The sequence below is a fragment of the Podarcis raffonei genome, chromosome 12 (assembly GCF_027172205.1).
Source record: "Podarcis raffonei isolate rPodRaf1 chromosome 12, rPodRaf1.pri, whole genome shotgun sequence".
NCBI classification, from domain to species: domain Eukaryota; kingdom Metazoa; phylum Chordata; class Lepidosauria; order Squamata; family Lacertidae; genus Podarcis; species Podarcis raffonei.
The window spans coordinates 28,537,581-28,552,330 of NC_070613.1; the positions used below are offsets into that span (position 1 = coordinate 28,537,581).

The 14,750-nt window shown below is 44.3% G+C and overlaps 1 protein-coding gene across 4 annotated transcripts in view; it reads right to left on the reverse strand.

Moving 5' to 3' along the window:
* SLC25A13 (solute carrier family 25 member 13) overlaps nucleotides 1-14,750 on the reverse strand; it is a 109,920-nt gene that overhangs the window by 4,931 nt on the left and 90,239 nt on the right. For all 4 annotated transcript variants that reach the window (XM_053359116.1, XM_053359114.1, XM_053359115.1 and 1 more), the window contains one exon: nucleotides 7,061-7,199. In XM_053359116.1, the coding sequence (XP_053215091.1) occupies nucleotides 7,061-7,199 (139 nt within the window). The remainder of the gene's footprint in view (nucleotides 1-7,060; nucleotides 7,200-14,750) is intronic.

Genomic DNA, 14,750 nt, shown 5'->3' on the forward strand with positions numbered 1-14,750 from the left:
TCCATGTTTTCCTTTGGGCATATGCACATTTTTCAGCGTCTAATTTCTTCAGCAAAGTCTTGTTGGAAGATTTATGCTGGCAGATAAACAACAGAAAGCAATAAATGCTGAATTATCAGCAGAGAAGGGGCCACAATCCTGAAACATGCTCTCTCCATGAAGTCAAAAGGGGCACCTCGAATTATTTTAGGCCTTGAACCAGCAGTTTTTCAAACTCAGTCTAATGAAATAATCCGTATTTAGATTTAAAGAAAAACAAGGGGGGAGGACAAAAATAAAGCAAGACTGTATTCAAAAACAGTGTCTCTTCTTATTTTATTACTTTTCCATTTCGCATCAGTTCCAAACCAGCTTGGTCAGATGTAGATGCATAAATCTCCTTTGCTTTTGCTTTTTTTTTCATCTTCTTCCCTCTAAAGCTTAATAATTCTGTAACAGTTTTTGTCCAAACCAATGTGGTTTGGCTCCAGAACGCCATCTCACTTTTTTTTTTAGTAGACTCCTTTGAAAGAGATGTAAAAGTGTGTGTTTATCACCAAAACAAGGACTGCTCCTCCTCTCTCAAAACCCATTAAAAAAGAAAGGAAAACACACTGTGCGAACATTCACATTTGAACATTTGGCAGAAGGTGGCTTTCTCTTAACATGGTCAGCGCTTCCCTTCAACTAGTCCACGAGTCATCCATTTCACCTCCTGCTTATGAGACACAGAAGCTGGACTTTCACTCTTTAAAAATTAGCTGACTCTTGCAAAGACAGCAGCCATGCAACGATGCCGCTATGTGAGCCTGGTCTGGCCACAAACCAGCCAGTAGTCTTGCATGCTTCCAAGGTACTCCCCTTTGGGGACATCAGCAAGTGTGAACTAGCCCTGAGCTTTGTGGTACAATTCCCAAATAGTTTCCATTTTATGCAAATTTTTGGAATGCAACTATCTGCAAGGCTTTGAAAACGGCATGCCAGGACTCTTCAGAAACGTCTTTTAATTGCAAATGTCCAGGCACCCTCGGCTGAATTAAATAGTCTAATGTAGGTTGCAAAGCAGGCATCGTACAGTTGAGTAAAAACTCATGCCACCCTGGGCACCTCTGGGAAGAAGGGCAGGATATCAACTGAATTAATACTAACAACAGTAATGACACAATCCAGAAACACTTCAGTACAGGAAACAAGAGACCGCTGTTTGTGGCAAGGAGGTTAACAGGTGAGAAAGAAGCAAAGATAAGTTTGGAAAATTTTGGACAGTTGTTTACTTGCTCCTGAAACCTGACGTCCAAGTTAGGGGTGTGTGGCACTGCTTTACGGGGGTCCCAGTCCTATTTGGATGGTAGTTTCCAGAGGGTGATGCTTGGGGAGTGTTCTTTGGCCCTCTGGAGCCTAAATGTGGGGTTCCTCAGGGTTCAATTGTATCCCCCATGCCGTTTAATGAAATTACTGAGTGGGGTCATCTGGGATTTTGGAGTACGTTGTCGGAAATATGCTGATGACACACAGCTCTATTCATTTACATCTGGACCTCTGAGGTGACAATGGTCTTGACTCAGTCAAGAAATTCCAGGTGAGTGCTATCCCTGGACAGACTTGGAGGGGGTTGTGCCAGTCCTCAGCGATTGAATTCTCCAGATACTTTGGGCTACAACTCCCATTAACTCCATTCACTCTGCCAATGGCAGAGGATGATGGAAACCTCAGTCCAAAACAAATGGAGGGCACCGTGATAACTACCTGTGGACTGTGCCTCCAACGTTAACCAAGGGGCCTTGTGAAAAACCTACTTCTGTCCCGAATAACCAAACCTAGTTCCTGTCCTCATTTCCAGAGGAAGAATCTCTTCCCAAAAAGTCTTTGAATGCTCCCAGTCAGGGGAGTGTGATTATTATGTTTCTGCCCATATAAAGTATACATGATAAAACTTCAGTTCTTTCTATAATCCTTTACTTCCTTTTAGCCCAATAATATCACCCTTGCTTTCGCTAGTACCTGCCACTCATTCCCACCCTCCCCAGTCCTATACTGCCCGATAAGAGAGTCAAGTCACTGCCCTGAATACTAATCAGCTAATGGAAGATAACCTGAAATGGAAATATAGTAAAAAAAAAAATACAAGATAGGGTCCACATTACTGTGCATTTTCTAACCCTATACTGGCAACTACTGATAAAGAGAGGCTACTTCTGTGGCTGAACTGAACTTCAAAGAGACAGTTATCACAGTCTGCAATCGCTTAACAATGGGCAGAGAAGGAAAAAAATTAGAAAATCTAAGAAATGGCTTGGCTCAACACACTGGCTTAGGTTTCAAGTCTAGATAGGATACAGAGCTCAAAAACTGTTTTGTTCCATTATGTTGCGTTACAATTGACCCGGCTTTAAATCCATAGTCTTCCGACTATTCAGCACAAAGTAATGTACTAACTGAGCAGTTTTTAATAACTGCATCTCTTGTGGATGTTATACCTAGTCATGTATCATAGGAGTAATTAATTATATTACCACCTGATCCCTTATATCCTTTGCTCAATCACTAAAGACTTCTCGGGAGTCACTGTTAGTGGCTCCTCATGGCTTGGACAAATCATGTGTTCAGTATTCTGAGTCCATTTCTGCAGGGTCTCCCACACACCACTTAGACACAACTGTACTCAAGCAGCATACAAACTGTCAAAATAATAATGAATTAAAAAATGAGAATCTGAAAGTCCCAAATCAAAACAAACATCTGCTGTAGAATGGTGCATGCCATCAGCACTGGGTTAGCTGAATACAGACAGCAGAGAATCTCTCAAAGGGGTTGGCTGCCTGGAGGTTTCACTGAGAGAGCAGCCTGTTTGATCTCAGAAGTCATGATGAGCTTTGTAGGTCATACATATAACTAGACTATAATGGTGCCCAGGGCTATGGTACAGATAACATGGGTAACATTTACCACAGCTTACTCTTCACAACAGAACAACTAAACAGGGAAATGCACCCAATCTAAATAGGCATTTTCACAAGTGAAGAATCATTTCACAGTATTTGTAATCAGGTGTATTTTACTACTTGACTCGTTCTAAAATCGATTGTAGGCCTTGGCTGGAAGGAAGTATTTAAGAACACAGGAAGAATGTTGCAAGGTCAGAACTAAGGACATGCTAGTGCAGCATCTCAAAGTGGCCAACCTATGGGATGCAGGCAAGCGGGATTTGAGAATGACAGCACTTTTCTGAGAGCGATCCCAGGAAACTGGTATGAAGAGAATATGGGTATGGGAAGTAACCGCCATGACCGGTAGCCACTGACAGCTGTAATCCTCCAAAAAATGTGTACAATGATCATTTAAAGCCATCTAAGTTGGCAGCTGTCCATCACCAAAGAGGTGGCAGCGAGGTCCACAATTTAACTTTGCCCTGTGTCCTGACTCTCCCACCATCTCTGTCCTGAATACCACTAACCATTCAGCTTCACTGGGTGACTCCAGGTTCCAGCTTTATAAGAGACAGAAGGGGAATTCTCGCTCTCCAGCCCATGTTCTGTTATATATACCTCTTTCCCGCACCACTTTTTATTCACCTTTTTAAAAAAACAAATAATCATTAAACATTGTATGCCTTTCCTCACAGGAACCCCGTGATAATTTTGGCTGTCCTTTCCCTGCACCTTTTCCAGCTGTACAATATCCTTTTTAAGGTGTGGCGACCAGAACTGCCACACAGGATTCCAAGTGTGGTTTGGATATACTTGAATGCTTAGTCATCAGGGAATGGACTTTCTTGCATTTCCCAAAAACCAAGCATACTTTAAGCTTGCATACTTAAAGCCTGGACACTCTTTTCTTTCTTTTAAAGAGCACAGCAGTGAGAAACTGGGACTCAGCACTGAAGTGTGAACATTCACAATGTGTTCACCAGAGACGTGTGAAATAGGGAACAGCCAACTGCAGAAGGCTGATAGGCAAGGGCTGAGGCTCAGTGGCATGGCATGCAGAACGCCCGAAGTTCAGCCCTGGGCATCTCTGTAACTAGGGCTGGGAGAAAACCCTGCCTGGAGAAGCTGCTGCCAGCTGGTGCAGGCAATACCAGATGGCTCAATGGATGACTCAGTAGAAGGCAGCTTCCTATGTTCCTAAGCCATCCTATTTAAAGTCTCAGCATATGCTGATTTCGTGGTCTATGAACCAGCACTTCAGACCTCTTGGTTGTCATCTTCCAAACTAAGCAACAATGACACATGTCCATGCAGGCAAATGGCAGAGCCGGGAGTGAACCAGCATCTCAGATCCTTTTAGCTACCAACAGCAGAAGTGGATAATCTAGCCATCAGCCGTAAAGAACATTTGGCTGCAAAGAGCATCCGGATATTATATCCTGCCTCTTTATATAGACAGTACATGTTGAGAGCAAAAACATGCCAAGTTGGGAAAGGAAAGGGGGAGAAGAAGGTGAGAGAGAGACCGCTTAGAGCTCTGCTCAGAGTATTTGGCACAGACTGAAGCAGAGCCCAACGCTGAAAGAGCTGAATGCTGGGGTCAACGCCTGTGGTTTCAGGAACGGGAGCAGTTAGCTTTGATACTCTCACATTTGGAATACAGAAGGCAAAATGCTCAATGCCTGCTTTTTCTGGGCTTTCTGAACTGTGACTCTACACAGGGCCCCTTTAGCTGCTTCTCAGCAGGACAGGGGGGAAAAAGCATTTGCTATTTGCCTTTTCATTCCATGCAGAAGAGGCCTGGCTTCTCCCAGAGCCATTACATTTCCATTATCTATCATAATAACAGAAGTTCACCTTTTAGATAGATTTATATGCAGGATTTCAAATATGCTACTTTAAACATATGCTGATTTGAGCCACACTGGAGAGAAAGGTTTTTTTATTTTATGTATAACTTTTATTTTTTATTTTTAAGAGAGAGCTTTCCCCTCTCTACCCTTTCCAATAGTCAACAAAGTTTATTATGCCAGCCAGCAGCTTCTCTTTTATCATAGTGGCTTGGTCTCCTCCTGTCAGAAGGCATGGATAGATTTGGGGCATGCCTTCAGAATCTTATATTATTAACATGACATTCAAAAGTCTGCTGATCAGGGAGACGTCAAAAGTAAGAATATTCTTTTATGACCCACTTTTAAGCAACCCCTTTCACGGCCCCCACCCAAATGCCTGCGAAAGAGAGCTCTTCGCATTACCATTTCAACATTCAAATCTATTACAGACTGACATAAGAGAGTCTGGAAATGGAAGACATTCCTAGTGCAGATTGGCTGCAATGCTTGAGTTAGCTGTATGTAACCGGCTAGCAGCCTGCCAACCTAGCAGTTCAAAAGCACGTCAAAGTGCAAGTAGATAAATAGGCACCGTTCTGGCGGGAAGGTAAACGGCATTTCTGTGCTCTGCTCTGGTTCACCAGAAGTGGCTTAGTCATGCTGGCCACATGACCCGGAAGCTGTCTGCAGACAAACACCGGCTCCCTCGGCCTATAGTGCAAGATGAGAGCCACAACCCCAGAATCGTCTGCGACTGGACCTAATGGTCAGGGATACCTTTACCTTTACCCAGCTAGCAAGGGCTAGCAGTCAGTCACCAGCAGCATATGACACCAGGACTCTGGCAAACACACCAGCTCCAGCACTTAAGATTCTGGTGACATGACCTATAAAGCGGGACACCAGGCAGCATCTCTCTGTGCATTCTCAGTAGTCCCTTCCCAGACCTAGTCCGTCACATATTCATCTCAAGCTTTTAAAAAGACGCCCATGAGCCTTTTGTTGTAAGATCATCATGTGGCAAGGAGTTCCACGAGCTATATTATGCATCATGTGCGGGCACATGCTTCCTTTCACATGGCTTAAACCAGATGCCAATCCATTTTTATAAACTCCCAAGTTATTCTTTTTTCTTTTCCAAATCAGGAGAGAATTGCAAAAGCCTCTATCAGATTTCAGGCACAGCACGTACAGGAGGATACAGTCATCTATGGGTATGTGTGCAAGGAAATCTGAGCCTTAGGAGGAGGAAAGCATTGGGTGTGGGGGCTCTGCACACTAAACCTCATGTCATTTAATCTGGTCCTGCTGGTGCAGGGGCAGGCATAACAGCTTTGGAGCAGAGAACATGCTTTGCAATGCACCAGTCCCTGGCACGCCTCTGCCTACAACCCTGGAGAGCCTCTGCCAGGCAGCACCATACTCTAAGGGTAGCCAATGTGGTGCCCTCCATTTGTTGGACTACAACTCCCATCATCCCTGACCACAGGCCATGCTGGTTGGGGCTGATGGGAGCAGAAGTCCAACAACATCTGGAGGCACTGGTTCTCCCTGCGCTAGTCCTAAATAATCACCTCTTTGCTCAAAATGTTGCTTCCTCCAGATCACTGACCAGTCCACCTCCATGGCAATTCCACTACTGAACAAAGTCCACGTCACAGTTCCTGATCCAACTAGAGGCAGATTAAACTATTTAAGTGCCCAATCCACTTGCAATCTCCAGGCACCAAAGGGCACAGAACAAGGGTGGGGGACCTTTTCTGTCCAGAGGGCTGGATCTTCATCTCCCCCCACCTGCCCTCCCCTCCAGCAGGCCAAAGCAGACAGGTAGGTGGGGCTGCCGGGCTGCCAATCACCTGGCGTGCTTTCCTCTGAAGCCCTGAATCAAGTGAACCATTGTAAGCATTATTATGAGGGATGTATACCAAGGGCCAAAAAATCACCCAACTCCTGGTGCTTCTCCTTCAAATGTCCACACTTTTGAAGGGGTGGCTGTTTTAAAGCCCCTTGTTTTGAAGCATAGGGGATGTACACAAAGGTCTTCCGACTACATGCATTGGAAGAAGAAACATGTGAGAGGCTGAAGTTGTGCTCCTATTCCTCTGTCAGCTGCTGGGTGGCAGCAGCAACGCCTTACTGGGCAACTGGAGCTTTGAGCATGATGTCATGCATGAGGTCGGGTGTAGGATGGTTGAGAGTGGCTTTCTAAAAAAATGCCCTGGCAGGCCAAATTGGAGAAGACTGGCAGGCCACGCCAGGCCCCTAGACCAGAGCTTCGCCACCCCTGGTACATGAATGTCCAAAGAAAAAAACATTACTTACCAGCTATTGCTCCAGCTAGAAGCAGCGACCAAGGGCTCACCCGCCCATCTTCACCTGCAAAAGCAGATTTCATGTGAGCGTAACAGGGGAAGTAAATGGCAGAGAAGGGGATGTCGCGGAGAAAGCATGCCTTGGCTCCCTAGGACAGGAAAAGAGAACAAACAAAGAAAAGCTGCATTATGGACAGAAGCACAGCAAGACAGAGGAAGCGCTGGGAGTTCTGAGAGGCAGAACAACTCTTTTTGCCCTCCCCTCCTCTTTAGAAAAGGAAGAGCAAAGGCCACAACCCAGCACAGAGTTAAGTTGCAGACCACAGAATCCAACCAGCTTCTTAGGCACGCTTGTTTAGGGTAGACTGTGGCTATATTGTTTTGCAGGAGCAGCCAGTGCAGCACGCTGCAGACACCAGCATCGCTGTTGCTTACCTGGGTGGCACAAGGCGGGGGGGCAGCGGTGTCTGCACAAGTGCACTGGTGGGAGTGCAGGAGGGGCTCTGCTGGGATGCAGGGGCAATCCCAAGCTCACTACTGCTGCACTCACTACCGGTGTCGGGACAATGGCTTTGTGGCGCTGAACCACTGCATCAGCTACTCCTGCTTTTCTGCTGCCAGAGTAAAAATGCCACCCACTTGTGGAAAGGTATCATAGAATTGCAGAGTTGGAAGGGACCACGGAGGTCATCCAACCCCCTACAATGAAGGAATCTTTTGCCCAACGTAGGACTCGAACCCACAACTTTGAGATTAAGAGTCTCATGCTCTACCGATTGAGCTATCCCAGGTGTTGTGCAAAGTCTCAAGAAAAGTTCTCGCACTGTAGATTTAAGGATGTGGCTGACACAAATGCCTACTGGCACCAGGCAGGTGCCTTCGATGTATTTTTTTTTTGGGGGGGGCACCTGCTTAAAACACTTTTGTTTAGGCAAGTCTATCCAGACATGCAGATGTTGATGTTTTAGTTTACTGCTGGTTTTAATTGTGGGGTTTTGGTTTTTCTACATGTTTTAAATGTCATGCTTTCACTGGTAATTTTAATATTGTATTGCTTGAAAACTGCTTAGAGGTTTTGTTACAATAAGTGGTATATAAATTTTGCTAAATAAGAAATAATAGAAATGCTTTATGAATGGTCTTTGGCTTATAATACTGGACCAAAATAAAAACAATATCCTGAGTACCAGCATACTGGAGGACCTCAGCCCCATGTTTCAACACCCTATAGCTGACAGGAAGAAAGACTTTGCTTAAGTCCCCTTCATGGGACAAAGTTTGCTGCTTGGAGGGCATGAGCAATAAAGCAAGAAGCAGAAATGGGCAGCACAGGTGCTGAGGCTCCCTGGCACTTGCCCAGATTGTATTCTCAAGATTGTGTAGACAGACTCAATCTGCATAGCAGACCCTTCACATTTTGCAATAATTCTATTTGTTGTAATACGTAGTTTTTTGTTTCTGCTTGTTTGTTTACTGGATTGTCTTTTAAGGTTGTCAGCTGCCTTGCGGTTGGTATGGCAAGTGGCACAGAATAGTTTGTGAACAGACAAGCCAGCAAACCAGTCTTTCACAACGGCAAGGGGAAACACAGCTTCCACTTGAACTGGCATAGCCCGACTTGCAAAGGCTCGTGGCATTGTGTAAATGGTGCACGACTGCCTTGAGAGCTGCACGAGGGGAAATGCTGACTGCCTGCAACAAACTTAAAAAGTCAGTTGCCATATTGATAACACTTCGCTTTACAGGAGTGTAGTTTGTTTGCATATAGATATATAACCTGTTCTTCCTCAGGTGAGAGGAGCTATGGGCAGTTCTTCCATGAGTCCCTGAACAGGTCAGCCTAAAGATGCTCAGTGGTACAGCATCCGCTTGGCATGGGGAAAGTCTCTGATTTAATCCCTGGCATCTCCAAGGAAGGCCAGGAGAGATCCCAGTCTGAAATCGAGCCACTGACAATCAGCAGATTGGCTGTGGGACCTTTGGGATCATCACCGGCAGGCAGAACAAGCCTTGTTCCCCACACTTTCAAAAATGTGAGATCTGTGGTGGCTTTGATTTAGTTTTATACCTTGAACTACAAATGCAGCTTTTGAATCCCCACGACAGGGTGAGCTCCCATTGCTTGGTCCCTGCTCCTGCCAACCTAGCAGTTCGAAAGCCCATCAAAGTGCAAGTAGATAAATAGGTACTGCTCTGGCAGGAAGGTAAACGGCGTTTCCGTGTGCTGCTCTGGTTCGCCAGAAGCGGCTTAGTCATGCTGGCCACATGACCCGGAAGCTGTACACCGGCTCCCTCGGCCAATAAAGCAAGATGAGCGCCGCAACCCCAGAGTCGGCCACGACTGGACCTAATGGTCAGGGGTCACTTTACCTTTACCTTTATAAATGCAGCTCAGCCACAGATAGTCAGCCTTTTTACCTTTACTTTCCCCTATGAAAAGTGTAACAGAAAAAACAACTGAAAAGCAGGTACACTTGGGATACACAGAATGCAAAGAAACCAAGCTGCACCCACACTTTTCTCCGGATGACCTATGGGAGTCACAGGGTGAGAATCTAACATGGCAGCCCTGGAATTCGTAGATATTGCAACATAAGCAAAGAGAACCAACGCCTGACCTGGTAGAACATATGTGTACCAAAGTGCAGACACAGCCTTTTAGCGCTTGTTAACTTTGCCTCTACACAGCGCTTGTTCGTTCATGCTGGCAGTGCTCATCCATTAATGCAAAACAAAAATGGGAACAAAATGTTGCACCATGGACTGCTCCTGTTCAGGATTCCAGCCAGCCATGTCCTTTTCCAGGATATCTGATTCCTTTCCACACACCCCTCCAACAAAATTCTGTGCGCACTGAGCACAGTCAGTTTTCAATGTGCTGCTTGGGGGAGGGGGGAGGGGGGTATCCCCCCCTCTACTTAGGGTTTTTTACCTAAAGATTCTTCATACTTCCCTAAGTCTGCTTATACCTTCCTCTTGTGCAGGGGTGGTGCCCTTGTTGCTACATTAAGGATCCACACTCAGATAATGAGTTTAATATTAGTATACAGAATATCAAAGAACTAGAGTACTTGTGAAACTGACTCCTCTTCATCTTCCCTACCTACCCCTTTATTCTCTTAGCAAACATCTACGGTTGCACTCCTGCAATCATTTGCTACAAGGGCGTAAAGCATGCCTAAGGGGCTCATAAATGCAGCGAGTCGCATTCCTAGAGACAAACACTCTTCCGGGTTCTACTGACTTGGCAGGCAACCTTGTGATTTGTTGCACTCTCTGGCAGGCAATGCTGGAGATGAGCAAGTATTCTTTCATCTCAAATATTTTCCCCAAAGGGTTGGGGAAAATATGCATTATGCCTTTTGTCACAGGAGAGTTCATTAGTCTTACTTCATTTTCCATGCTGTCACCCAGATGCCTTTTGTTTCAATTGCACTTCAAGATACTGATTAGGATCTTTCAGAGTCCTTCATGCCCTTCTCTCTCTGCCCCATCACAACCTTAAGGTTGACCAGGAGCCCCCTCTCAACACCACCCAGGTTTAACATCAAAGGAACACAGGAAGCTATTCCTGGTACACACTTTCCATGCGGGTTCAGCAGGGTTCTAGCCCAGGGCTGCGGAGCCTGTGGTCCTCCAGATGTGGTTGGACTCCAACTCCCATCAGCCTCAGCAGAGTGTGGTCAGGGATGCTGGGAGTTGTAGCCCAAGAACATCTGGAGGACTACAGATGTTCCCCAGCCCTGTCCTAGCCTGAGCCTATAAAGCATGCCTTTATACTTGGGCAGGATTTTGGTTGAGAATTAAGGCAAGAGATTTCTGCATATAAAAACTGGTGCATATTGTTCTGCTTTCCAATGACAGAACAGAACTTCAGATAAAGAAATGGCAAATATACGCTTCAGTTTCTTCAAAATCATTAATGGAATTTAAGCGGCACTCTCTTCTCACTTTTACAGTAATCTCTTTCCAGAGATGGAAATAGCACACTTCTATATATATATAAAAGACCCTCTGGTAATATGCTTTCAGCTTTCAAGGCAGAAAATATCTGTCAAGCTTTGTTCAGCTATGTGTAAACAAAGCTGGATCAAAACTCGGATTCACTTTATTAACCACCACCTTTGGCTCCTTTCCAATATCTCAACAGTCTAAAGTTTCCCCTCGCCAACTCGGTTTTAAAGTCTGGGAAAAGCATGTTTACAGGCAGGCCTCATTTAACTGCAAGTTAATCACCTGCAACCAGCTAATGCCAATTAGGAAGGCTTTAAGGGAGAATGGCCAATGCATCCTGAAAATGCTAAGGAAACAGTTTGCTGCGAAGCAAGTTCTCATATAGTTTTCAGTGAAACTTGCTTCCTACTTTTAAGCGTGTTCCAGATCGCCAGTCTCACTGTACCTTAGTGATGTGTATGCTGTAGAAACCCCGAAATTAGCTTTAATATTAGTCCTCAGGTAAATTATAACGATCGTCTGCCTGAGTTTATTCTGCCTAGCAAGACTCAGCCCTGCTGGGCATGACATTTTTTGGGTGTTTATTTATTAAGGCATTCCCCCAACCCCTTTACCAGCCAGCTAATTTGACTCCCCACTGCCACATCTTTTCTCTTGGGCCTCTCGTGCCTTTAATACTGGATCGTATCTTAAGAGAACAAACCAATAGAGAAAAAGAGCTATGGGTTGTCGGGAGGTTCGGATAATCAACTCAGAGCTGGGGCAGGTTCTTTGGCATGCTAATTCTCGCTTATTCCAGCCTTACCTGAGGTAAAAAAAAAAAAGTAGGGGGGGGGATCTAAATAAACTATTTCTACTACAAGGGGAGGGTAATTATACTCACAAAGGCACCTCTGTGTCAGGGTTGGGCATAAGGAGCCAGAAGGTCTGGGAGACGCAGGCTTAACCTAGTCTCCTGCAGTGAATGCACATTGTCTCATGTAGGGGGAAAAATGCCAGACTGGGGGGACCTTGCAGAATTCAAGACAACAGTACTGCACCTTGTCTGAGAGGGTTATTTAATGCTTCTGGCACCTGTACTTACCGCCATCCTCTCTTTTCCTACCTTACAGGTTTAGAATTTATTTGGCATGTATAATTGTTATTTTGATCCTATAGCAACAAACAATAGGCAGCATGTCATTTCTTGATCCGTTAGCATTCCTCTTGGGTTTCACGGGCAACTTAACCCTTCTGATTCGGAAATGCAGCAAGCGTCGTCAAACACGCCCCCCCCCAAAAAACCTTTCCTGGAAGCCCCCACCTGCTCTGCCTTCCAAAGCCCCAGGGAAAAGTTGGAGAGACTTCGGCTGACATCTCAGCATGGAAAGGTGAGTTGCTCCAAGTTTAGAGTTTTACGTTATGTCCAAAGCACTTGAGCAAATATTGCTTCTGTAAACCAAAATAACAGTGCTAACAACACTGAATACACAGATATGTGTAACTGAACTAGTTTTACTGAACGATACAAGTATTTTGAAATTATCTTCTCAGCTCATGTCAGGTTTGCTGCCTCAATTCCAAGGAGATGGCACATCCAACTCTAAAAAGTGGTCAAACAGGGGCTCCCACCTGCTTCCACTGAGAATCTCCCAAAGATGCTTCTTTTAGACAGGGAAAACTCCAGCACAAAACCGTTGAATTTTAATGTATACAGAAGTTCAATCTTACTCATTTGGGCCTGAATGGAGACAATGGTTTCCTGTCCCATTACAGATGCTAATTTGCCCAGCATTGCTGAGATACGCTGCGTTGTCATCAAAAGTGGGGAGGGTGGGGAGGGGCAGTGGCACTTACCTAACCTCTTGGCACCATCATGTAGCTTACTGGGAAGGAAAGGGGCAGGAAAATGGGGGAGGTAAAGTGCAGTTCAAACGCACTGGCCGGAGCAGCGGATTGGCTCCAACGGGGCAGACATGCCGTGTTGACCTCCCCGCTGCCTCATCCCTCCCGTTCCGGCAAACTGCAATAACACCAGAGTCAGGAAGCCAACTAAGCTCCTCTGTTCCCTCTCCCTTCCAGAAGCTCCTGGCGATCTCCTCACATACCTATTTTCCGTACATTCAAGCTCTAACTGAATTGCCACTTAATTCCAGCTTCTCCATTTTTTCCTTTACCCCCCTGTGATTAGATACCTTGCAACTGAGGATTACACTTCATGCATCTGATAGAGTGGGCTCCAGTCTATCAAAACACACAATTTATTAGACTTTAAGACCAATTTATTCGTCCATCTCAGCACCTAATTTATTAGTCTCCTTTACGCGGCAACAGACTAACGCGGCTACCCCACCGGAGCTTGCTTTAAAGTTTCTGAGAAAAAATTAAAATGAATTAAAATAACTTGGATAATTGGAGGAAAGTACAAAGGACCAAAGCTATTCAGAAAGCTGAATAAAAAGGTGTTAAAACAGGAAAAGTGACCCCATCTAATAGCTATTCATCTAACAGGAACACCTATCATAAATAACATGATAAATTAAAAGGTTAACCTTCATGCTAACAAACATGTTCTTGTTAAATTACTAAACAAAAAATCCTAAAAATGTTGGAAAGTGTTTAATGTATTAATTTTTAAAATAAATAATAACACTAACAATAGGGAGTTATATTTTACTTCTGCATGCATGCCATTCTGTTCCATGGTATATAATTCAAATCGCAACAAATGCAATTCAAATGGCATTTTTTTAAAAGGTTGGTGGTTAAAAGTGGGCAGAGGAGGTAATATACAGTATTATAACAAATAAACTTTGTCCATGAGAAGAGGTAAGTATTACAAACATTGTGATACACATTCTAACTAAGAATTATAATCTGGAAGTGAGTCACAAAATAAATAATAATAATAATAATAATAATAATAATAATAATAATAATAATAATAATTTACCCACCCTTCACCCCAAGGTCCCAGGTGGGGCTAGAACAATTAAAAGGTAAAGTTGCAAACAGTTTAAATGTAATCTACTTTCCTGTAAATCTATTTTGGCACAAATACGAAAAGCTGATGAAGGTGCACAATTACACAGAGAAATATACAGCTTTTAGCTGCTCTGGTTTCATTTCTATTTTGAATTTTTAAAATATTGTTTTTCACTATAAACCTTTAACAAATAATTTGAATGCATAATTTATTATATGTAAGCCGCTTACGAGTTTTTTTTCATAGTTAAGCATTAGTTTATAATTAAAGCTACGGTTTTACCTTTAAAAAAAAAGTCACAGCCTTGAGAATGTGGAGTATTTAACACATTCCCCCCCTTCTTATTTTGATATTATTTATTTTCTTACATTTCCCTGTAAGAAATTATTTTCTTACATTTATTTCTTACATTTCCACCTTTCTCCTGTCATGGAATCCACAGCAGGTGTGGTGGCCTGGAGACAGCATTGATGGCTGAACAGAGAGGATTGGGGGCCCAAATTTGATCCCCACTCCCTGGTCCTGAGGTTCCCCCCCTGCTTTGGACCATACCTTCGGTCTCTCCCTGCCCAAGCAATGCCATAATGCAAATTCAAGGGAAACTATTCCATAGAAAAGACTGCAGTAAGACAGCTAAAATGCTAACAAGTCAATGGGGGGGGACACACCCCACATTAATTCCCATTTACTACCATGAACATAGGCCTCAGGGCCGTCTTTAGCACATGCAGCGCTGGGGTCCAAAGATCCGCCCAGCGCCCGCAAATTACCATATTTTCCT